We start from the raw sequence: 22,377 nt of genomic DNA on the forward strand, positions 1-22,377 counted from the left end.
CCAGACTGAGCATGCTGACGGTCACAGCGGAATCATTAAGATGAAATGATTGTTTACACTGTGCTGCTCAGAGTAGAGTAGTTAACCCAAGCTCCCCGCTCTGACCCTGGAGGAGACGTGACTCCTGCGGTTTCATCAGGAAATCAGACATGGAAAGATGCTAACATGAGCTGCTAACAGTAGCATGGCTCATGAGAAGATCGCTAACTGTCAGACGAGCTAATCACAGCTCTTTAAAGTGAAGTTTGAACTACACCCATCACTCTTTCACAGTGTTATGTTTGTTTTTGCTGCAGTCTTCCTGCATTGCTCTTTAGTCTAAATCACCAATAAATTCATGTCTCATTATGTTGTAAAATCGATCAGTCTGCCGTCCCGAGTTCAGCTGTGAAAAGCCAGTTGAAGCAGATATTTTCACTCCTTTCTTCATCTAAATGCATGTGTGGACTGAGCATGTGTGCCTGGACCAGCATTCGCGTTTCCCCCTTCAGGTTATTTGGTTTGTGCCGGGTGGGGATGGTTGTGGACACCTTCAGTGGGCGACAGCGTATCCTGTAGAGGCCTGGGCTGTAGTCCCGGCGCTGAGGCACTGAGCTCATCGGCTGTCCTGTAATTACAGCCTGCAGCCCTCCATCATGGTTTTGGTTTGGCTTGGTGACGCAGTGGGACTGATTGGGTTTTTGAGGAAATCGTGATGCTCTGTCGCATTTCAAGCATCCATCCAGAACATCAAACTATAATACTACTGCACATTTAATATAAACCGAGGATTTAAACCAGCTAAAACCCGCTGATCAAGTCTCAGAGCATAGTTTAAGCTCAGGTTTAGGAAATCCTCTGCAGTTATGATGGTGCACCATCCATTTTAATCTGTATTAAACTCATTTTAAATTCTTGTGAAGATCCCAAAAGAAGACTTCTGGGTTTGAATCCATCACAGACGATGTGAACGACACAGTCAGTGAGGAATGAGGTGATTTCTCCCTGCACAGCTGAGCCAGAGCTGAGGCTGCAGCAGACGGTTTGGAGACGTGTAAACCTCGGACACACACACACACACACACACACATACACACACACATCAGAGGCTTGGATTTGAGGCGTGCAGTAAAAGTTTAAAGGCTTTCAAGTGTGAGCACACAGCAGTCTGCTACCTCATACTCTTCCTGCTATATGCTTTTGCTGCTTTAATTCATGGTTCAGATAGATTTTATTGCATAATTAAGATAATTAAATAACTAAGACGGTGTTCATTACTTTACTTTAGTTTCAATATGTCCTGGAAGCTCAGAGGGACAGAACGCTCAGATGAGTGCAGCAGAATTCTCACCTGGGCTCAGTTTGGTGTCCTGTCGACTTCGTGGGTGGTCACTTGTGCACATCTGTATCTCCTCAGAGTGAAGGCACCGGCACACCTGACACTCAGACACTCAGACACAGGCATGAGCGTCAGTAAAAAGAACAAGTGGGCTTAGAGGCCACCTTTCCTAACTCCTCTGCGATCACAGGTTAAATTACTGACTACAGACTACAGGAGGATTTAGAATCAGTCTTTTAGCAAGCACAGACCTGGTTCTGTTTGTAAACCATTATAACGTCTTTGAGCCATTTTTATGCACATTAACAGTGTAACTGTGGCAGGAGGCTACCATGGACACTGGATGATGGTTGTAGCATATTTTATAAAGTGTTCTGACTTTATGTGATGAATCCTGAGATGCTTCAGATCAAATTCTACTAAAGTAAAGCAGCTTTTATGAGATGTGTTTGGTTGGGCTGAAGCAGCCAAATTGAGTGGTTGGCAGGTAAAATCACAGTCCTCTTTTTCAAAATAAAACACATGAAGGTGGATGCGTTTGAGTGTTTGAGCTATCTGAGCTTATATAATAACTGCAGAATGTTTCCGCAGAAGCATGAGGCCACAAAGAGCTGCTGCTGAATGTCTGTCCAAGTTATTCACATTTACGCCACTGAGCGTGCTCAGGCTTGTGTTCGTCATTTTGTGGCTACGATCAGCAGCCAAGGGCAAATCCTCCTCTGAAGACGTCGTCTGTGGTGGCTGCTCTCTGCTATCAGATCAAAGCTCACACACTTCATGCACACATGTCTGTTTCTCCTGCTTTTATCTGTCTTCCAGCTGTAATCTGCCACTCTCTGACTGTGTTTGTGTTTGCGTGAGCTTATTGGGATGATGACGGGAATTCTAGATAATCCACATTCTGATCGAGGTCCCTGATCCAGATTTGGGAACTATGTTAATTTTGGAATGCAGATAGGAGACTAGGACCCTCATCTTTGTCTTATCTGCGATCCAAAACACGGCAGACGCAAATATCGCACGACGTTGTATTGGCGGATTTTCTTGGAGACGGATGAGGCAGCACGTGCTCCTCCACGCTGTGTTTTGTTTGATGGGTCTTACCCGGCCAGGGTGAGCCTGGTTGGAGTGGCATCGCTCACTGGTTTGTTAGTTTTGTTGTTTAACCGGTAGGGGTGTGTGTATTGGCAAGAATCTGGCGATACAATATGTATCATAATACAGGGTAGACGATACGATATATTGCAATACTAAAAGCCAGACGATATTTGTGTTTAGTAGGACTAAATTTAATTAGGAAAACTCACAGTAAACAGTCCAAACTGTTTAATGCTTGACATGAAACATCTGAAACAAAAACACTCTCTAAGTTCAAAAAATGAATGGAGAAATTAACATCTGCCTCATTAGAAGTCATGTCAAATAAACAAACAAAAACTACTTTACTGAAATATCAAGTATTTTTTAACATGAAAAAAGTAAACATGTAACACTGAAGTATTTCTAAGTACTATGATTGTAAAATACTTATCCAAAAACTGCTCTATGGAGCATCAAAACAAAGTACTTTTTATGTGACCTTAACATAAACAAATATAAATCAAAAATGAAATTGCTTGAAGAATCCATCCAAGTAAACATTAACAAAAAATGTAAAGTGCTATTACAATTAAGTCTTAATAAAATAAAGTACAGCTCTGCAGTGTCCATCAATGGAACACTTTTAGTACAACCTGAAAAAAGGAATTTACTCATCTAAATAAAAGTGCTTATGAGACTCAACCAAAATGTCAAATCTGAGATTTTACATGATATAATGTTTTTCAGTGTTTATTTTTCAATTTCCAGATTTTTGTGCAGGAATACAAGCTGATCGACATGGTCAGCTCTCAGGACACTTCTCTGTGCATTTACTATGTCTCCTGCAGAGGAGAAAACTCTCTGCAGAGACACTTGTTCCAGGAATGCATAGGAAACTCCTTGCTACTTTGGATAGCTGAGGGCATTCCTATTCATGGTCCTTCCACCAACTGAGAGGATTTCCTGTGAGAGGCAAAGGGGTCTCATCTCTATACCTCTTGATCTCAGCTGCAGCAACATCATGTTCTGATTTTGGTGCAGTATTGTTACTAGTAGAGGTAAACGTAGCTCCAAGCAAGTCCACCAATGCACATGAGGTCCTCTGTCTCTTTAGGGGTGGCCGAGGGATGGAGTCAAAGTTGTCTTTGATATGTGGGTGATGAGCCTCCTCTGTGGCATTCTCTTCCTCCACCTGTTTGTCAGTCTCCTCATTCTTTTGCTGCTGAAAAACATTAAATTCAAATAGTATTAATGTCAGAAAGTCAAAATTCAAATCCAAGATTCACCGTTTTTCACTAATATTTGATGACAAATGTCATCAATATGCATTTTTTTTTTCTTTTTACTTTATTCACTTGCTTATACCTTCAGTTGAATTTTTCCAAATAAATTAATTTATTTACTTACATTTTCTTCCTTCTTTATCACAGTCACCACAGTGTCCAACAGTCTGGAATAGGTCTCACTGGTCTCTGCTTCAGACAGGAAGGGCAGGTCCTTAAACCGAGGATCAACAGTTGATGCCATCCATAGTGTCTCCCTCTCATTTACATATCTCTTTCCCAGATCTTCTGCTATGGCAGTCTTAATGTCCCTTACTATCGGTGTATCATCAACACTTTCTTGTGCACCCATCACAAGCTTGGCATGAAGAGAAGCAGGGTTGGCATACTCTCCTCTGACATCACCAGGGTGGCATCCTTCATAGGCTTGAGTGCCCTGACAACTTCTTCTGCACATGTGATGTCAGACTCACTTAATGTGAAAATTTCTTTTTCACTCTTCCTAACTTCTGCAGAAAGCAGAGCCGCACAGATGGCTGGTTGCTGTTCTAAAAATCGTTCTATCATATCATAGGAGCTGTTCCATCTTGTAATTATGTCCGTGATCAATCTGTGAGCTGGTAGCTGAAGGAGGCACTGTTTCTGCTTCAACTGGTTGCTGGCTGTGGTGCTGCGCCTGAAAAAGGCTGTTACACGTCGGATCCTCCCGAGAAGTCGCACCACGGATTGTATTTTCAGTGCTTTCTGTGAGGTGAGATTCAGACTGTGTGCAAAACATTGTATGTGCATCATGCCTGCAAGTCTAGCCGCGAGAGCCATGTTTGGTGCATTATCGGTAACAACAACAAGGTCCTTTGCGTTCAATCCCCATTCAGCGTCAGTTAGTAATGCTGCAATGTGCTCACCTGTGTGACTGTCATGCATGGCTCGGGTTTGTAGTACATGAGACTGAAGGTTCCACTGGTCCATTATGTGATGTGCTGTAACAGTTACGTACGATTCAGTGGCTCTCGAAGTCCAAGCGTCACATGTCAGAGCAACTGTCTCAGCCGAGCTGAGAGAGTCCAGCACTGTCGCTTTGACTTCTTGGTACAACTTTGGCAGAGCGATGTCCGTGATGTGCTGTCGAGAAGGAACGGTGTAACAGGGCTCCAGCGTTTTAATCATATTACGAAATCTTTTATTCTCCACAACACTCAAAGGGCGCATGTCTTTGCAAATAAAAACAAGTACTGACTGCGTTATTTTTGTTGCACGAGTTGAAGTTGCTGGTAGTTTCGAAAAGTTAACTTCTTCAATTGTCTGTTGAGAGGGATCACCTCGTTTCGTTTTAAAATTAGCATTTGACGCTACGTCGCTATGGTGTCTAGACACGTGTGTTAGTAAATTTGTTGTGTTACCGGAATATTTGACTCTGGCGGTGCAGATTTCACAGACTGCATAGCTCTTGTCATAGTCTTTACTGCCTTCTTTTGTCCTAAATCCAAAATAAGTCCACACATCAGCTTTGAAAGCTGCGGGGGCCGGCTGTATCCTCTCCTCTTCAGTCATCAGTTAGCTAGCATCACACACGTCCACTGACTGTTCTACTTCGTTCTTTTGGCAAACTAGACGCTTCTACAGTTATCGTGAGACCTCGTTTTTACGTCATAGTAAAGGCGGTGAAAACTGCAAACCAGTGGCCGGAGTTTGAATTCCAACATACAAAAGAAATAAACAGTAAATGCATGTCATTTTTCAATTAAAAAAATTGATAACACTGATTTTAAATATCAATTCAGTATCATTGCGCGAAATATCGCGATATTTTGTTGTATCGATATTTTCTTACATCCCTATTAACCGGTGTTTTCATCATTTGTTCACATTTCTTTTGTTGAATCTATGAAAAATCCAAAAATAACACAGTTTGACATGAAATGACAATTTTGTAGCAACAGCTGCAAAACAGACTCTTTCTTCTTTTTTTCATTTTTTTTCAAAGCTTAAAGATGCAGGTGATGTTCCTAAGTGAAAATATTAAAGAGCTTTTCGTGTCAATCAATTTCTGATTGTCCATTTCTGACACTTTAAAATACTGGCTCTGTCTCACTTCATCACACACAAACCTCTGCAGATAACTCGCTGTCGCTACCTCCACCTGTTTCTGTTCCGCTGTGCTGTGGGAGGATGGTGTTAGCTCACATCCATGTACTTTACGTTTCCCGGCGTATGAATTCTGGGCAACGGTCCACATGAATTTCCACCAAACGTGGAGGAAATATACGGCAGGGACTCCCAGAGAGATGCGAAGCCACAGGCCGGACTGCTTGTTTGCTCTCGTCTGTCAAACTGCACATTTCCCCGACTGTCTGTAACCTCCTGCTGATGCTTCTGTTTGCTTTGGCGCCCGGGACAGGACGTGACAGCAATAACTACACCCAACCCCACCTCAGCCCAAACCATAGGACACACACACATATAAATTACCTGTTACTGTTTACCTGCGGACAGGTGTGTGTGTATGTGTGTGTGTTTATGGCATACGCTGAGCTAAAGCTGACAGCATTATTGTGAGGCTACATCCAATCATTTTCAAGTATATTTCACATTTCAGTTCAGTTTTATTTGCATAGCACTAATTGACATCAACCTCAAAGCTCCATCAGATCGATTCGCTGTGAGCATCACCTGGTGATGGTGGGAAGAACTCCCTTACAACTGGCAAAGTTCAGTCAAGAGGCCTGAAACCAAGCAGTCAACAGAGTTTAAGAAGAAGAACATAATAAAAAAGGATCCATGTTTAACATCCCTCTTAACATCCCCATTCATTAAATAAAACTGGACGAGGTACGAGGCCTTCCTGTGTTCTCATACTGCTCCGCAGGTAAAGGTGAGCTGGGTTTGCTCTGGGCTCCGCCTGCTGGTGGGGCCTCCCAGGTCCCGCTCTTCAGCAGACTCACCTGTCTTCATCCAGGTCATCCCTCACCTGTACTTTAGGACCAGCAACACACAGCCGGACTGTCGTCTGTGGCCAAGTTTGCTGACATTTTGTTTTCCTGGCTTCTGAACAGCTCCCAGTCTTACCTGGTCAGAGATTCTTAGCTGTCTCCTTTGAGTTGCTCCAGCTGTCCTGGAGAGAACTGGTAAAGGCCTCACTGCTCACCTGGGTGCTGCCCAGGTAAGAACACTCTTCATCTTACTGGACTAATCTCTCTAACACACAGATATCCGGCAGCTTCAGTGAAGAGTGTGTGCGTGTTATAATGTGTGTGTGTGTGTGTGTGTGTGTGTGTGTAAGGTTTGTATGAGTGAGTCTCTATGTGCTGGCAGCTCTGTTATCTGTGGAGTTGCACACAGTGAGACTGTGTTCACACTGAAGAGCCTCGCTGGGCTCCTCTGAGCTCCTCCCATTAACGTTGATGTCATCGTCCATGTTTGTGGACATTATGATCCACAGACGTCATGCTTCAGTGAGAAAAGACTCAAATTGAATCTTCTGCTTGGTTTTTATAAAAAAAATTAAAATAACATCAAACGCTCAGGGAGTGTTCGTAGTATCAGTGTACAGTCGTATCTGTCTCTGTGTCTGTTTTAATGCTTGTCTTCTGTTTTCTGGATCTTTGTCTTGTTGGGCTGAATAAATATGACTGACCTGACTGAGCTGTCTGTGATAGACACCGAGGCCACACAGAATCCAGAGTTAACCATCAGCTTTTCTCATTCAGCACTTTCTTTGACTTGCTCTGTGGTCTGAGGCACTTTTCGTCTTCTGTCCCTGACACGGCCGGGAGCTCCTCAGGCGGAAGAGCGTGGCCACACCACTCCCCCTGCTGGCTGAAGGGCTGAGTTGTAAGAACGGCTTCCCACCTTCAGTTTACAGCGAGTGCAAATATAACCGTGACTTCTGTGGTGACGTGTCAGCAAACCAACAAACTGTCTGCTTTCACACATGTCAAATTCTGTCTGTCTGTTGTTTTTATGTGATGCCTTAGGCCGTGGCTCTCGTTATGAACCAGTTTCCTTTCCTCTTAAACAATCGTGAATCATAAGAGGGTCCAGATTAAAGTTCTGATAAAGGTGGAGGTCTCTGAGCAGCGTTAAAAACAAGATGAAAGTCCTTCTGTGATGCTGCAGAGAACATCAAAGTCATGGAAGAGGAGATTGCTCACTCCTCAGTTCCCTGCTCAGAGACAATTACTGCAGAAACAACAGAATTATTGTTGTTGCTCCCTCCCCAATAACCGTTTGCAATACAATGGTTTTACCCACATGAGAGAACAAGCTGAGGTTAATCAGTCTCAGCAGACAGAGGTCTGCTCACTGGCCGGTCCACTTTTTGTCGACATTACAGGATTTGTGGAAGAACAAATCATTTATTTGGTGCTTCAGTTAAATGTGAGTGTGTGATTACAGACCAGGCCACCGACAGGAGCCTTAACCTGTACCAGCTTCCACTATGTGAAGGCTTTCTATAAGGTTTCGGTGTCTGTTATTTTTGCCCAGCAAGAGGAGCCTTTGTGAGCTCAGACACTGATGCTGGATGAGAGCACCGAGTCACAATCTGTGTTCTAGTTCATCCTAAAGGTGTTTGATGGCATCTGTCAGTAAGGTCCCAGCAGACTGACAGCCTTCCACAGAAACCCCAGACTCACTGTATCCGAGTACACTCACTAATGATGAACAGCGGCCAGAGTGACCATACCAAGCCATAAAATACTGCAGTATGTTTAACTGACCATATCTGTCATTTTTTAGTGCTTTATTGTTCAGCTATGTTAAAATAACACTTGTATAAAAATACTTTTACTTTACAGCAGGGGTAGGGGAACTCCAGGCCTCAAGGGATGCTGTCCTGCAGGTTTTAGATCTCACCCTGGGTGAAAACACACCTGAATCACGTGATTAGTTCATTACCAGGCCTCTGGAGAACTTCAAGACATGTTAAGGAGGTTATTCAGCCATTTAAATCAGCCGACACAGGCCCTTTGAGGCCTGGAGTTCCCCACCCCTGCTTTATGGGCACAGACTAAATTTAATAATTTTGAGCTATTTGGTCACTAACACGTTTGTCCTACAGCGGCCACTCTAGCTAGGATCATGCAATGGAGAGGGAGGGGAAGAAAACAGAATTCAGCTGACTGCAAGCAGGTGGTGAAATTTTACACTGTTCCTTTAAGATTTCCTTGCAGTGGGACAGAGCATATCTGAGGTCAAAGGTTAGTACAGACTATTACACAACCTACAGTTTAAAAAAAAAGATAATTTTAGGATATTTGCATTTGTATGCTGAACAGAGACAATATTTTGTAGACAGTGTTTTTCTAAAAAGACTCAAGTGGAAATAAAGTCTGACGTACTGAAGACAGAAATGATTTATTTTCTCCAGCATTAAGACATTCGAGCATTATGGAGACAGCGGGCGAGGAGGAGAGCTCCTTACATTCCTAAAAATCACAAAAACAGCAGAGAATAGACTGTAGTGTCGAGGAGCAGAGGGGAGGTGCAGCAGGTGGTCCCACCCTCACCCCCACATGGTGCAGAGCTCCAAATATCCTCACACAGCAAAGCTTCAAATGGTCTTTTTATGAATAAAATCAACAAATTTAATAAAACAGGTTCAGCAAACACAGCCAACAGGTTTCATCATTTACACCCCAGGAAATGGAGTCATCATCATCATCGTCATCATTATTGTCATCATCATCACATAGCTGAAACTAAATCTAAGATGCTGCTTTTTCCTTTTTTCATTTAAAGCCTGAAGGTAAAGGTTTGGAGATGATTACGCTCGGCAGGTTTGTGTGAGGACGATGTTGTAACTCAGGAGGTCAGAGGAGGCACACTGTGCGTAACAGCTGGATGGGAGGGGGTGCAGACTCACTGAGGGTCTCTCAGACTTTAACTTGAATTTCATCTTAAATCTTCAGTTTGCAGCAGCAAGAATTATTTCCTAAAGCAAGACAAAAAAAGACATCTGCATTAAAAAAAATATGAAAAAATAAAAGTGTAACTCTACTAATTGTGATGTGACTCTGAATGAAGTGTTGGGGGATCTGAGACAAGCAGAAGATAAACATCCTCTAAATGTGCACAAAGGTTAAAGTCAGCCGATGGAGCGCGCTCTCCTGTTAACGTTTCTGTGAGCTGCTGGAAGAAGATCGTGTCCCTGATATGTTCCTGCATGCAGTAAACTCAGCACAAAGCTGCAGATTTACAGGAACTTTATGGCCGTCATAAACATCAATCTACAGAAAACACGAGGACTATAAACACTCCGGGTCACCTGGTGCAGGTCCTTCACTTCGTGCCGTTGTATTTGACCTCCTTTCCGGACTTTTGCAGCGCCGTCATCAGAACATCCACGTCTTTGTCAGACTCGATCCAAACCAGCTTCTTCGGCAGGTCAATTTCAAACTTCACGTCTGGGAACAGGAACATAAAAACAAAATCACATTGATGTCTCTGCCTCCCTAAAACAGTCAGCATTTCCACTGATGGGAGGACGTGCTGTAAAAACAGAAGTGATACTTGGATCATTGAGTCACGCGAGGCTAAAAGGAAAACAGCAGCATCAGGGGACCTGTGGGCCGAACGTGAGGAACTGGATCCTCTGTAACAGACAGGACAAAACATGCTTCTGGTTTTTGCAATGGTTGCTGCACAAGCTGAGACCACCTTCACTAACTTCTGATGGGCACATGCAGTAAGGAAAACTGCTCGGGTCAGCACAAAAAGGGTTGCTTTTGGGGAAAAGAGTTAAATGCCATCACTGCACATAGCTGAGCTGCTCCCAGTTTGGATTCAGGAGACACACAAACTCTCTACCTTTAAGATTAGGCTTCAAACTTTCATAGCATATAGTTAGGGCTGGACCAGGTGACCCTGAATGTTCCCTTCACATCTACCCCCCCCCCAGCATATCCCTGACTCTGCTTAGGGCTGCTCAATTAATTGAATTTTAATCACGATTACGATCTGGGCTTTCAACGATCATTAAAAATGATTGAGCCGATTATTAGCCCCTCCCTCGTGCTTTACTCTTGCGCTGCTCCGTGTGGCAAATCGAGCGCACCTCTCTGCATTTCGAACACGCATCACAACAATTAAGAGGACCCAAGGGAAGCTCCAAAGCTAAGCCAAAAGTACTTGGAAAAGAAAGGGAACGCCAGTGGGTGAAAAAAAAAGAAAAAAAAAAAACTTCAGTGGTGTGGAAACATGGGTTCGCGGAGTCAGACGTGGATCAAGTAGACATAGTGTGTAAACTTTGCTACGGTGTCATAGCTGCACCACAGAGCAACACTGCAAAGTTCACTAAACATAGATGTTTACATTTTTCATTTATTTTTTATATTGCAAACATGTGCACTGTTATCAGTATTTGCACACTATTTTATATTATTTTTTAAAGTCATTAATCAATACATTGTTATTGTTAACCCTTTAAATCCCCGTAGAACCGGAACCACGTGACCTAGCGCAATAATTTGTTTTGCATATGAAACCGGAGGAGTTGTACTTACATCCTATGCCATCAGCTTGTCCTCAGTCACGGTTTCCTTCCACATAAAGCTTTGCAAAAATTGCATAAAAAGCGCTTGCAAGAACAAAAACATAATATTCCAGAAACAGGCTTTGCCGATCGGATCAGCTGTTTGTAACACTTCCCACATTGAAAAAGACGTCAACACGAACTATCGCATGTCCGCCATTTCATGACAGACACCGGAAGTGATGTCATTTTTCGCGGAAAATGTAGTTTTTTTTACTTGTAGGCCTTAAAAGCCTATACTGGTGTTTTTATAAGTCATGTTTGACTTTTCTGAATAGTTTCTGGGATGCTTAGAACTCAAATTGCGCTGCTGGAAATAGTTTATTTTGATGCACATGCTGTTTTCTTTGCAAATTTGGATCATAGGATTGTTTTTTGTTTTTCCTTCAGTATATAAAAATTGCTGTATCTCCAAAATAAAACTATGAAGACACTCAAAATAAATTTCCTGTTGTTGTAAACTATTTTTTGCAACTTTTTTGTATTTAACGTTTTGAGGAATAAGCCTCTTAAATTTCCCCAATATATGTAAAAAAAACTATTTTCAATTTTTTTGTAGTTTATTGCACTTTTTTGCAATTAATGTAATTACTAATGTAATTAATGTAATTAATCACTGACTTAATGCATACATATTATTAAAATATGGGCTATAACAGTTGTATTGATATATAGCAACTTGAAATGCTCCCACATATAGCACTACAGCATGTAAAAATATAATATAAGCTCTGGCGGACTTGGTTCTATGGTAGGTCTTAAAGGGTTAAATAAATATCGTCAAATAATCGAGATCTCAATTTCAGTGAAAATAATCGTGATTAGCATTTTTGCCATAATCGAGCAGCCCTAATCTCTGTTCAATACTTTAATCTCCTCATCGCTCCTGTGACAGCAGAGCTAACACTGTGAGGCGGTGATCCTCCAAATGCTGTAACTTTCTACAAAGCTCCAGGAAAAATGTAGATAATTACCCAATCCAATAATAATTGCAGAGAGTCAGGTGAAAACCATAACCGTCTGCATGAGCCTCACATGCCAAGTGTATGATTGCTCCGTTTATACTGGAGTCTCTCCACTCCAGTATAAACTAACTGCTGCTATGAGAGGACTCTGTATAAATAAAACTGATCTGCTGGGTTTTCCTGCGCTTTCGTGACAGACATGACGATCAGCCTCACCTCCCATCTTGTTCAGGATCCTGGTAACAGCTCCTGAGCATCCCTCACACGTCATGGCCACCTCAAACTCGTGCTTCTGTCAGACACACATCAAAGTCCGGTTAAAGTGAACCCCACACCTCATTTCCTAAAACATGTACCACATTCACAACAAAGTAAGCCGAGCAGAGCAGCTGCAAGAGCCCCCGGTTATGATTTAAAGCTACTTCAGAACAAGAACACTCCTGTACCCTGTGCACGGACATTTAGAAAGCAGCTACGGACTAACGTTAAACTTCACGCCGACAAAACTGCATAAATCTCCCCTAAAACCTTACAGTCATGTCTGAAGTGACGTGTCCTAACCCGGCGAACAGACCGATGTAGACTTTTGCCTCCACGTAACTACACGGCTCCAAATACTCCCAGGATGGGACCGCTGTTTAGCCGCAAGCTAGCTGCAGTTAGCACAACAAACACCGGATATCCGGGTTAAGAATACCAGATTTTCAAGACCGTTTTCACAATGTTTATATCTAATATACATAAAATAACCCTTTAATCAAAATATTTTTATTTTAACATGAACGGTACACTTTTAGTTTCACTTGGCTAAATAGGTTGGTTGAGTAAGCTGAACAAGTTTAATAATAATTTAAAAAAAATTAAAAAACAAACTGCATTATTGTAATCCCAAAAAGTTGATGATTAATATGCAAACTGTCGTGACCAATGACTAACAACCACTGATTGATCAGAGGCCATGAGTACCATTTACAGAGAGTTGGAGAAGTCTGCAATCATAACGTAGTAAGACTGTGAAAGCTCCTCGATTCAGAGATAGTCATTACCTTGTCCTAGCTACCCCGGTGCACACAGCAAGCGAACCTAAATCCTTAAACGAGTTTCCAAAATAAAAGCCCAATGAATCCGAAAGCAGATTTGAGAATATGAGAACAGAGCGTTTTAGTCTACGTAATCGTATTCCTTTCGATGAGCTCACGTAAAACTCGTGATTTTATTCATTTCAGTTCAGTTTCAGTTTTATTTGTCATATGCACGTTAGCACAGGGTCAACATTGCAATGAAATGTGTTTGACTAGCAGCAGTCACTCACCAGCACGGTACAGTAGAAGAAAATATAATAAAATAAAATAATAAAAAAAATAAATAGACTTTTTAAATATGAATATCAACAATAAAGTGGAGTGACCAGTGCAGATTAAACAGAGTACTTGTGAAGCTGCAGGGTAGCTTCTGAGTGCGTCCTGTGGACTGTGTTGTGTGTGTTTAAGTGTTGTGGTTGAGGTGTCATATGGCCAGTGTTGGGAAAGTTACTTTTAAAATGTATTCCATTACAGAATACATGCCCCAAAATGTATTCTGTAACGTATTCCGTTACGTTACTCAATGACAGTAACGTATTCTGAATACTTTGGATTACTTAATATATTATCATGCTTTTTACAACAACGTGAATGTACTATTGCTGTGTGATTTATTACTATTACTGAAGGTCCGCGGCTCCGAACTGTAGTAAAGGGACCTCTGGCTAATATGGCGGGGTCCCTGTCGGCTCGTAGCCGAAAAATAGCTTTACTTTGTTGTGTGGGTCAACCTTTCTTGCGAGAGACAGAGAGAGGTGTTGAAAGGCTGCTGCAACGGAACTTATTGTTTTCGGAGGAAAACACGAACACGGTGTACAGTCGAGTCTTAATAGCTTACTTACAACTGGGCTCGTCAGGCACTGTTTTTGGCTGCAGTGGTTATTATTATATTTACACGCTTCCAGCTCCGGTTTTTCCTCGATGACAACTCGTACCTTTCCACTCCCCTTTTTCTCCCTCCTCGCGCTCACAGACACATTACGTGTATGGCAGTCCATTCTCCCTGCAACACGGACTACACTGCCCATGATGCTACATTCTTTAGAGCTATGCTTGTAGCATTCTGCCTGTTAGCTTAGCACAACAACAACAACAACGGAAAGGCGCTCTCTCACCCAGGAAACACACAGTCGCAGAGACTGTCGCCCTGTAACCATGGCAACCGTAACGCTGCCGCCTGGAACAACAGAATGTAGCTGTCAAACAAAACCCAAACAGTCCTGACCCGCGACAATATGAAACAGGAAAGTACCGCAGTGTAATCCATTTATTTCAACAAAGTAACTGTATTCGGAATACCACCTTTTTAAACGGTAACTGTAACGGAATACAGTTACTCATATTTTGTATTTTAAATACGTAACGGCGGTACATGTATTCCGTTACTCGCCAACACTGCGTATGGCTTGGTGGTCAAACTGTTTTAAGTCTTGTAGTCCGAGCAGACAGACTCCTGTAACGTCTGCCAGATGGTAACAAGGAGAACAGCTGATGTGCTCGGTGGCTTATTTATTTATTTTATTGTGTAGAAGTGAACATACAGGACTGCGCAAATGGTAACAGAAAACTGAGAAAAAAAAGATTAAACCAATAAATAATAAAATAAAATGGTTTACCACGACATTATAATCCGTATCTATGGCAACGGGATCACGTCGAACGCCACGACCGTCCCTCTCGGCAATGTCATGTGACCACACCGCTGGCTGTCTGTTGGAGAGTCGAGCCCGACAGAGCACAGTCCCGCTTTGCCTTCAATCTGTGCTGCTTCGCCACCATGAGCACGATACGAAAATAAAGCGGTCTGCGGCGGACTGAGAGCTGATAACGAGGCCAGGAGGACAGAGTCCGCGCGGTGTCTGCGAGGTAAGGCTGGCCGCTGCTGCCGCGGCTCGTGGTTTACTCCGAAAATGGCACCGCAGCACACAGCTAACTATGGCTAACAGCTAACCCTCCGTCCACAGCCGGTTTTGCGGGACCGTGGGCTTGTTTATTGTGTTTATGGCGGGATTGCCCGCCGGGTCTGTGTCCGTTGACAGTTTAAAATGATGCGATTATCGCGCTGACTGCCGTTAAAGCACCGGGGGGCTCGGGCTGGGGCTGTCACGGTTTACCTGCACAGTAAAACACACAGCAGCTCATATCTGTTTTAACGCGAGGCCCAGAGGACGAAAACAGAAGAAAAAGAAAATACCAGAAAGTAAGTAAACATGACAAATACGCTAACTCGGCCGGTTTCTGAAGAGCAGCTGGGGTCAACATCTGCCTGCACAGGTGCACTTTAAACCTCCTCCTGTTTGTAGGTAAATATACAAAGGCTTCTTCTCTGCAGAGGAGATAAACACGTGAGATAACGAGCTCATTTTCATGTTGCTCAGCCATCAATGTATACAGTGTTCCACAGCAGCAGGCTCCGTGTCACATTTACCTGACAAACACACGCTGATGATGATCATTGGCCATTAGATTAAACCAGAGTGTAAGAGAGAGCGCATCGGGACACACCTAAGCATCAGGACGAGCTCGATCAGTAACGCCTAATCGTAGCTTCTGAGAATGGCTGAATGAATCTTTATAACTCTCAGCAGTGTTTCCTGCTCAGGTAAATCACTTCCTGCTCACCTGGGCGACATGTTAATTTATATACTTTCCAATTTGATTATTGGTGTGAAATAAAAACACGCTCATTTGTCAGCTCAGCCGGCCTAGGAGGCTTTGAATCAGCTGTATGCACAGTGTTACAGATATCACCCAACAACAGCTGAATGTCACGCTGACTGCTTTTAGGACAGAGAGTTCAGTTATGAAGGTACTTGAAGATGAGCACCTTCGAAATGGGATATTTAATGACTGATTGCTTCGTTCTGCGGGTGAAGCCTGGAATATAAATCAGCTGTGTGGGAGCACAAAGGCGAGAAGCAATGCTGCAGGACTGAACCTTTCTGTTACATAGTGAAATAAAAGCCCACATTGAGCTGCTGATGCTGTTTTAAGTGCAGAAACTGCGCGCTGTGCTGTTCAGGCCTCTCGTGTCATGACTCGCTGTAAAAAAAAAAATGCTGAGTCGCTCCTGATGGCGACACTTTGGCCACGCTTGGTGAACCGCTGCTGGGAAACACGCTCCTCTGAAGAGGAAGTGCCAGGAGAAGTCAAGCCTCAGAATTGTCCCCTAAAAACCTCTTTTGGCTTTTCTTCCGAAAGCCATCAGACACGAACAACGAAGCGTGTGTTTGAAACCTTGTGCGAGTACGAAGGAGGTCATGAAGTCTGTTTAATGTTAGCATGATTAACCTCACAGCAGCTGTGTTATTGGTCATATAATGTCATTAAGAAGGCTCCAGCAGCGCAAACACGGTGCAGAGGTCCAGTTCAGGGACTCGTGCAGCAGCCTGTGAGCATGCTCAGTTTCTGACTCTGTTTTTGTTTTGCTGCTGCCAGATCTCATTCTCTTCTTATCTCTTATCTGTTTGCAGTGGACAGGCGTCCACGCTGGACTCCCTGATCTCGCTGCATTAGGATCCGTGACGCTGGGAGAGACGACGCCCGGCTGTCTGCCAAACCTTCCCACCTAGCATGATGGCATCCAGCGACGTAGACGGCCGAGGCGAAGGTAGTAAAGTCAGGACGATGGTTAAAAATGATACGGCACACGAACGTGAGCCGGGGCCACAGTCACACAGGGATTATGTGTAATCCCAGCTGGCAGGTAGACGGTGAATCATCAAAGCAGCTTTCACTTCATCTACAGAATCCGTCTGTTGGCTGGCTCGTGTCTGGTTTGGTGGGAGGTCACGGCCAGACACGACGTGCTCGTTATGAGCGGTCACGACATAGATCTGTGAGCAAGCATGTTCAGTTTGTAGATGTGGATTACAAGATTGTTGGCTGAAGTTTGATGTTGCTTATGTCGTGGTTTCATTGTTACACTCGTTCATGTTATTTAGCATGTAGGGAGGGAGCACGGGAAGGCACGAGTGTAACTGTGCCTCTGGTACAAAGATTAAAGCAACACAGCGGAAACGAGTCCATCAGAGGGGCAGCTCAGAGTCAGAGAGGCTGAGATGGTCTGAGCATGTGCAGAGGAGTGAGGGTGGAGGATGAAGATGGAGTTGCCAAGCAGGAGGAGAACAAGAAGACATGCAGAGGGGTGGTGTGACAGAGGAGGAAGGAAGGATAGGAGGAGATGGAGGCAGATGATGTGTGCGACGACATGTACAATGTTTACCTCCAAAAATCAAACTTGCCTCCTTTAAAAAGCTGAAAGGTCAGCTGAGGTCGGAGAGGGTCACTTTATCATCATCAGTAAAGGAACGCGTCAGAGTCTGATTCAGTCTCTGTATTGCTGAGTAGTTCTTCATGTTCTTCAATGTTAATTTTGATTGGTCATCAGTTATTAGTTAATTCAAAGAATCAAGCTTTTTTTCTTCCCATCAATATTTTCAGATTAAAGGTCGTGTTTAAGGCAGAAGAAAGTGGGTTGCTCTACAGTTTGTTTTAATCCTTGAGTGTGATGGCAGTGACCGCCTGTCTGTTTGGTGTCTGTTGGTCGCTGATGTGCTGCCGTCAGTCGTTCTGAGTTCTTAGATAAGTCAGAGATGGTTCCTCAGTGTAGGAGCACAAAGTGGGTTTTACTTTCTAAAGACTTTAAACACATGCAGCTGCTGCAGCGTGTGTGTGTTTGTGTTCCTGTCTAGCTAGCTTTGTGAGGACCGAAATCTTCATTCTGCTATAATTGTGAGAACCAACAGTCACTTGTGAGGACACACTCACCGGTCCTCACAAGTTTGAAGGCCTGTTTGAGGCTCAAAATGTGGTTTTAGTGTCAGGGTTACAATTAGGTTAGGCATTCATTTTTGATGGTTAGGGTAAGGGGCTAGGGAAAGCGTTATGTTAATGAAGGTCCTCACTAAGATAGCTGAACGGGCTTGTGTGTTGTGTGATGTGTGAGTTTTAGAGTTTTATGTGTGTGCTTAGCATTAATAAGCATGTATGTGTGGACTGCAGATACAGTGGGGGTGGGGTGATATAATGTCCACTTTCATTTATAATTGAAAACCTCCCTTTGAGGCTATTTTTAGTTTACCTGCTGGTCTGAGATCAAATAAAGAGCAAAGATAAGAAGTGTTTGGTGACAGGTTCATGAGTGCAAGGCTCGGGTTCCTCTGAACGTAGTTACGATGCTCTCAGATCTTTAAAGACGCTTTTATAACTGTTAGTTTTATAGCGCTGTGTCTCAGCTCAGTTCACAGCTTCCTGCTGTTCTGCTCTCACGTAGAAGTACTTCCAGTTTTTATCATGAAGGGATAATAAGAGTCATGAACAAGTACTAAAGCGCCACATTATTAAACACAGCACTGAGCCTAATGTGTGCCTTCAGGACTTCCTGCTTATTGCAGTCAGGTGATCTTCAGTTATCACCGTGTTTATAGTCATGTGCAGCGAGCCTCATGCACGGCCAGACCTGAAGGGTTTCTTCTCCAACTTCAAGTCTTTCAGGTCCTGTAGTTTGTCACTGAGAGTGTAGGTGTCAGGTCACATGACGAGGTGGAAGACACCTGTGTGTGTATATAACCGGACTGTCACATCACTGTGAAAGGTGACGGTGCAGGAAAGCTTGCTTACACACTGCTGACTGACATAAGACAGGGCGGTAAACACATCAGAGGGTCACGTGATGTCAACCACATGGTTTTCGTCTTTGTCTCTTTGCCTCTCGTCTCAGCTTTGTTGTCCGACCAAAATCCGTCTGAGCTGGACGCTCTGTGTCCGTCTCCTCCAGGACCGTCCAGACCCCAACGCAACTACGAGAGGATAGGAGGACAGGCGGGGACCTCGTGAGTAAAATGCCTTCGGACTGTCCAATTGTTACGATCCAATGTTGTCAGTGTTTTGTGTTAGGCGTGACTGTTATGTGTTTCCTGTGGTACTTTGAAGGTCTGTCTTATCTTAGTGTGTTCAGTTTACGCTTCCTTGTCTCGTCAGTTCTGATTTGCCCCAGCTGTGTTTCCCTCCTGTTGTCCATTCCCTGATTGCTCCCTCTATGTATTTAAGCCCTGTGTTTCAGTTTGTCATGGGTTGTGATCACTGTGGTGTTGGTATCGTAGTTTTGTATATAGCTGTAAATAGATTTGTAAAGTAGCAATTGAGTATTTTTTTTCCACCTTGTATATATTGTTCACTGCAGCAGCCTAGTAGGCATGAGAAGCCATTTTTGTTGATTAAGTTTTTTCTCCTGTTTTTCATGTAGAAAGTTAGGTAAGTGAATTGTCTTTTGTTTGGTTTTTCATTTTGTGTAGGAAAGCGTAGGGACCATTAGGGAGTTTTGTTTGTTATTTTTGGCACTGCTCACTGCTGAAGCAAATAAATGGCTGCTTAGCATTTTAAAAGATACTATTGTTTGGGTTCTTGTTTTGGGTGGAGTGTGGTGGGCAAATTTTTGTTGCGTTCAGGACACGCCTAGACTTAGAACGCAACACCAATGCAGGACGTGCAGATCTGGCTGGTCTGATTCTAACTTCATTTTTCATGCTGCAGTTTTTTCCAGACTCTGATCCACCTGCTCAAAGGGAATATTGGTACAGGCCTGCTGGGTCTGCCTCTGGCTGTCAAGAATGCAGGGCTGGTGGTAAGCATACCTGCAAAGGTCACATGACACAGAATTAGTCTGAGCCTTTAAACGCCACACAAACTCGGTCTGTGTTTGTGTGCAGCTCGGACCCATCAGTCTTCTGGTCATGGGCATCATCGCGGTCCACTGCATGAAGCTGCTGGTGATGTGTTCCCACCACCTCAGTGCAAAGTGAGTATCTCGATTCTCGCTCTTCAGCCCTCAAAAACACAATCATCTGGTTTGATTTCCTCACATCCCGTCGTCCTCCGTAATCCACACAGACTCAGCCCACACACATTCAGATAAAAGCGAACTCCTGTTCTTCATCTAACGCAAACACTCGATACAGGGATCGGATGGGAACAAATAATACACAGAATAAAAGCTTCTTTTCTTTTTTTTAAATGTTTCTCAAAGTAGTAATAATAATAATGGATTGGATTTATATAGCGCTTTTCAAGGCACCCAAAGCGCTTTACAATACCACTATTCATTCACTCTCACATTCACACACTGGTGGAGGCAAGCTACAGTTGTAGCCACAGCTGCCCTGGGGCAGACTGACAGAAGCGAGGCTGCCATATCGCGCCATCGGCCCCTCTGGCCAACACCAGTAGGGTAAAGTGTCTTGCCCAAGGACACAACGACCAGGACAGAGAGCCCGGGGATCGAACCGGTGACCTTCCGGTGATAGATGCGATTCCCAACCCCCTGAGCCACGGTCGCAAGTAGCTGGAGGCTCAGCAGGAAGACTGTAAGGTCCCTGTGTTTGGACGTGGCTGAGAGGATAAGTGCGTCACTTCGGTATAACTTTACGTTGGAGCAGAGCGGCTCTTTGCTCTTTGTTCAAATGAGATGTAAAATGTCAGGAAAATGCTGTTTTTCTTTCACTGCACACACGCCTGGACGCAGCAGACTGTAAAATAACTACCAGCCCGATTGACGCACTCACCTGATGTTTGCAGCAGCTAATGTGTGACCGGCAGTGTGTCAAGACTTAAGAGATGAATCCTCATTGATTCTGAACAGATTTTAATGATCACTAAATCACTGATTTCCACTTTCCACAATAATGCAGTAAAACACACATTTCAGCTTTTATTTTGAAAGGTTTTTTTTAGAGATACCTCATTTATAGATGAGGTAGCATGAGGCACAAGAGCAAATTAAACTGGGTTTGTGGGCCGGTGTCATGTGACGCTTGTATCATCAGATCATGAGGAAAAAAACAGTCTGAGTCTGTGGCTCTGCTGAGAAATCAGCTGTATGTTGATTCAGCTGTATGTTGGTTCAGCTGTATGTTGGTTCAGTTTTAGTGGGATTACATAAGTGAAGCCATGTGGCCGAAAACCCAGAGTACCGGGGCTTATCTGTTTTACAGCTGGTGACACGTGGCAGCTCAGCAGATTAGTGCAGTCACTATTAGACTTTAATTAGTGTACTACCTGTGACTGTGAACCTGCCCATCCACCCCTTGCCCGACCTTTGCCCAGTTCACACGGCAATCCATTAGCTGGGATTAAAAGGATCAAGGAGATCGCGAGCGTGAACGGACACCTCTGCACCGTCACGCATCAGCTGAGGAGATACAGAAGTGGTTGCGGCCCTTCCTGTTTTTAGAGGTTTCATTGTTGCCGAGTCAGTCGTCACTTCTCTGATTCTCTCATAGATATGGAAGAACCGCAGTTACCCAATAAGGGTTAAAACTAAACTTCATTTTCTTATTTCTTTGTCAACTCGTTGGGCATGTGCACCTGTGAACAAGCCTTACTAAGGATTTTATTGTTTTTAACTCTTCATATATAACGTTTATCTGTTTTTACTTCAGAGGGTTTCTGCAGGCTTTATCATTTTAGCTCATTTCGTGTGCTTCTGGGCTCCTGAAATGTCCCAAAGTCAGGGTATCTGTGAGCTGCTCTGTTAGTACAGTAACCTCGCAGAAGCCACGTTATGGGTCAAATGATGTCATTAAAATGCTCCAAAAGCCTCCAACAGCACAAACACGTCCAGAAGTCCAGTTCTGGTGACACTAGCAGACAGCTAGCAGCTACAGCTGCCTGTGTCACCATCCACCTGTCAGTCAGAGAGGCCACGCTCCTGATCGTGCAAGCTTTAAGCCTTAATGCAATTTAAGCAGCTGAGTTATAAATCATCTATAGAGACTAAACCAGTGTCTGTGTCGGCCTGTAAACATGTGAGCTGGCTCACTGCTGCCTCTGCTGGACACCAGATGAACTGCTTTGTTCACACAAGCTTTGGAGCTTAAGCTTGTGTTCAGGTGGTATTTACTGCAGTGAACTTATAAACTGTATATTAAAGATGGACATGGCTTCTCCAGGCTTGTAAAATGAAGTCAGTACTTTAAACCTGGATACCTTTATGTCCAGCAGGGGGCGACTTTTCTGTGCTGGTTATTTTCAGTTTTGTTATTTAGCTTCATGTCAGCTGAAACTGATTGACACCTGGATCTCTTCCAAATTTTTGTTGCGTTCAGGACACGCCTAGACT

General features: G+C 43.6%; 3 protein-coding genes across 6 annotated transcripts in view; 1 reads left to right on the forward strand and 2 right to left on the reverse strand.

Moving 5' to 3' along the window:
* Positions 1-3,147: 3,147 nt before the first annotated feature.
* LOC102290070 (E3 SUMO-protein ligase ZBED1) lies at positions 3,148-8,551 on the reverse strand. Of its 2 annotated transcripts, none has more exons than XM_042228876.1 (2): positions 3,806-8,551; positions 3,148-3,617 (listed from the first exon to the last, which is right to left on the reverse strand). In XM_042228876.1, exon 1 carries the CDS (start codon positions 5,230-5,232, stop codon positions 4,033-4,035), a length of 1,200 nt encoding a protein of 399 aa, XP_042084810.1. In that variant the 5' UTR covers positions 5,233-8,551; the 3' UTR covers positions 3,148-3,617; positions 3,806-4,032. The 2 variants fall into 2 exon arrangements, with proteins under 2 accessions (XP_042084810.1, XP_005943852.3); XM_005943790.3 differs by having other exon boundaries at positions 3,148-3,620.
* A 466-nt stretch (positions 8,552-9,017) lies between these two features.
* On the reverse strand, positions 9,018-12,876 carry atox1 (antioxidant 1 copper chaperone). The gene is made up of 4 exons (XM_005943789.3): positions 12,711-12,876; positions 12,394-12,469; positions 9,947-10,085; positions 9,018-9,613 (listed from the first exon to the last, which is right to left on the reverse strand). The coding sequence occupies exons 1-3, from the start codon at positions 12,714-12,716 to the stop codon at positions 9,961-9,963; spliced, it is 207 nt and encodes a 68-aa protein (XP_005943851.1). The 5' UTR covers positions 12,717-12,876; the 3' UTR covers positions 9,018-9,613; positions 9,947-9,960.
* Positions 12,877-14,824: 1,948 nt separating this feature from the next.
* Positions 14,825-22,377, forward strand: part of slc36a1 (solute carrier family 36 member 1) — a 34,258-nt gene continuing 26,705 nt past the window's right edge. For 2 of the 3 annotated variants that reach the window (XM_005943786.3, XM_005943788.3), the window contains exons 1-5: positions 14,825-15,125; positions 16,733-16,869; positions 18,982-19,093; positions 19,794-19,884; positions 19,970-20,058. In XM_005943786.3, the coding sequence (XP_005943848.1) occupies positions 16,833-16,869; positions 18,982-19,093; positions 19,794-19,884; positions 19,970-20,058 (329 nt within the window). In that variant the 5' untranslated portion in view covers positions 14,825-15,125; positions 16,733-16,832. The remainder of the gene's footprint in view (positions 15,126-16,732; positions 16,870-18,981; positions 19,094-19,793; positions 19,885-19,969; positions 20,059-22,377) is intronic. The other variant, XM_042228877.1, reaches the window with a different exon arrangement.

This window comes from Haplochromis burtoni, unplaced genomic scaffold (genome assembly GCF_018398535.1).
Source record: "Haplochromis burtoni strain Fernald_Lab_line unplaced genomic scaffold, NCSU_Asbu1 Contig_361, whole genome shotgun sequence".
Lineage (NCBI taxonomy): Eukaryota > Metazoa > Chordata > Actinopteri > Cichliformes > Cichlidae > Haplochromis > Haplochromis burtoni.

What these genes read in the sequence shown, in the direction of transcription:
- LOC102290070 (XM_042228876.1), bottom strand. Translation starts at nt 5,232, where the DNA reads ATGACTGAAGAGGAGAGGATACAGCCGGCCCCCGCAGCTTTCAAAGCT.
- atox1 (XM_005943789.3), bottom strand. An exon ending in GATCCTGAACAAGATGGGAG is followed by an intron (nt 10,086 to 12,393) that starts GTGAGGCTGATC and finishes TCCTGTTCCCAG; the next exon opens with ACGTGAAGTTTGAAATTGAC.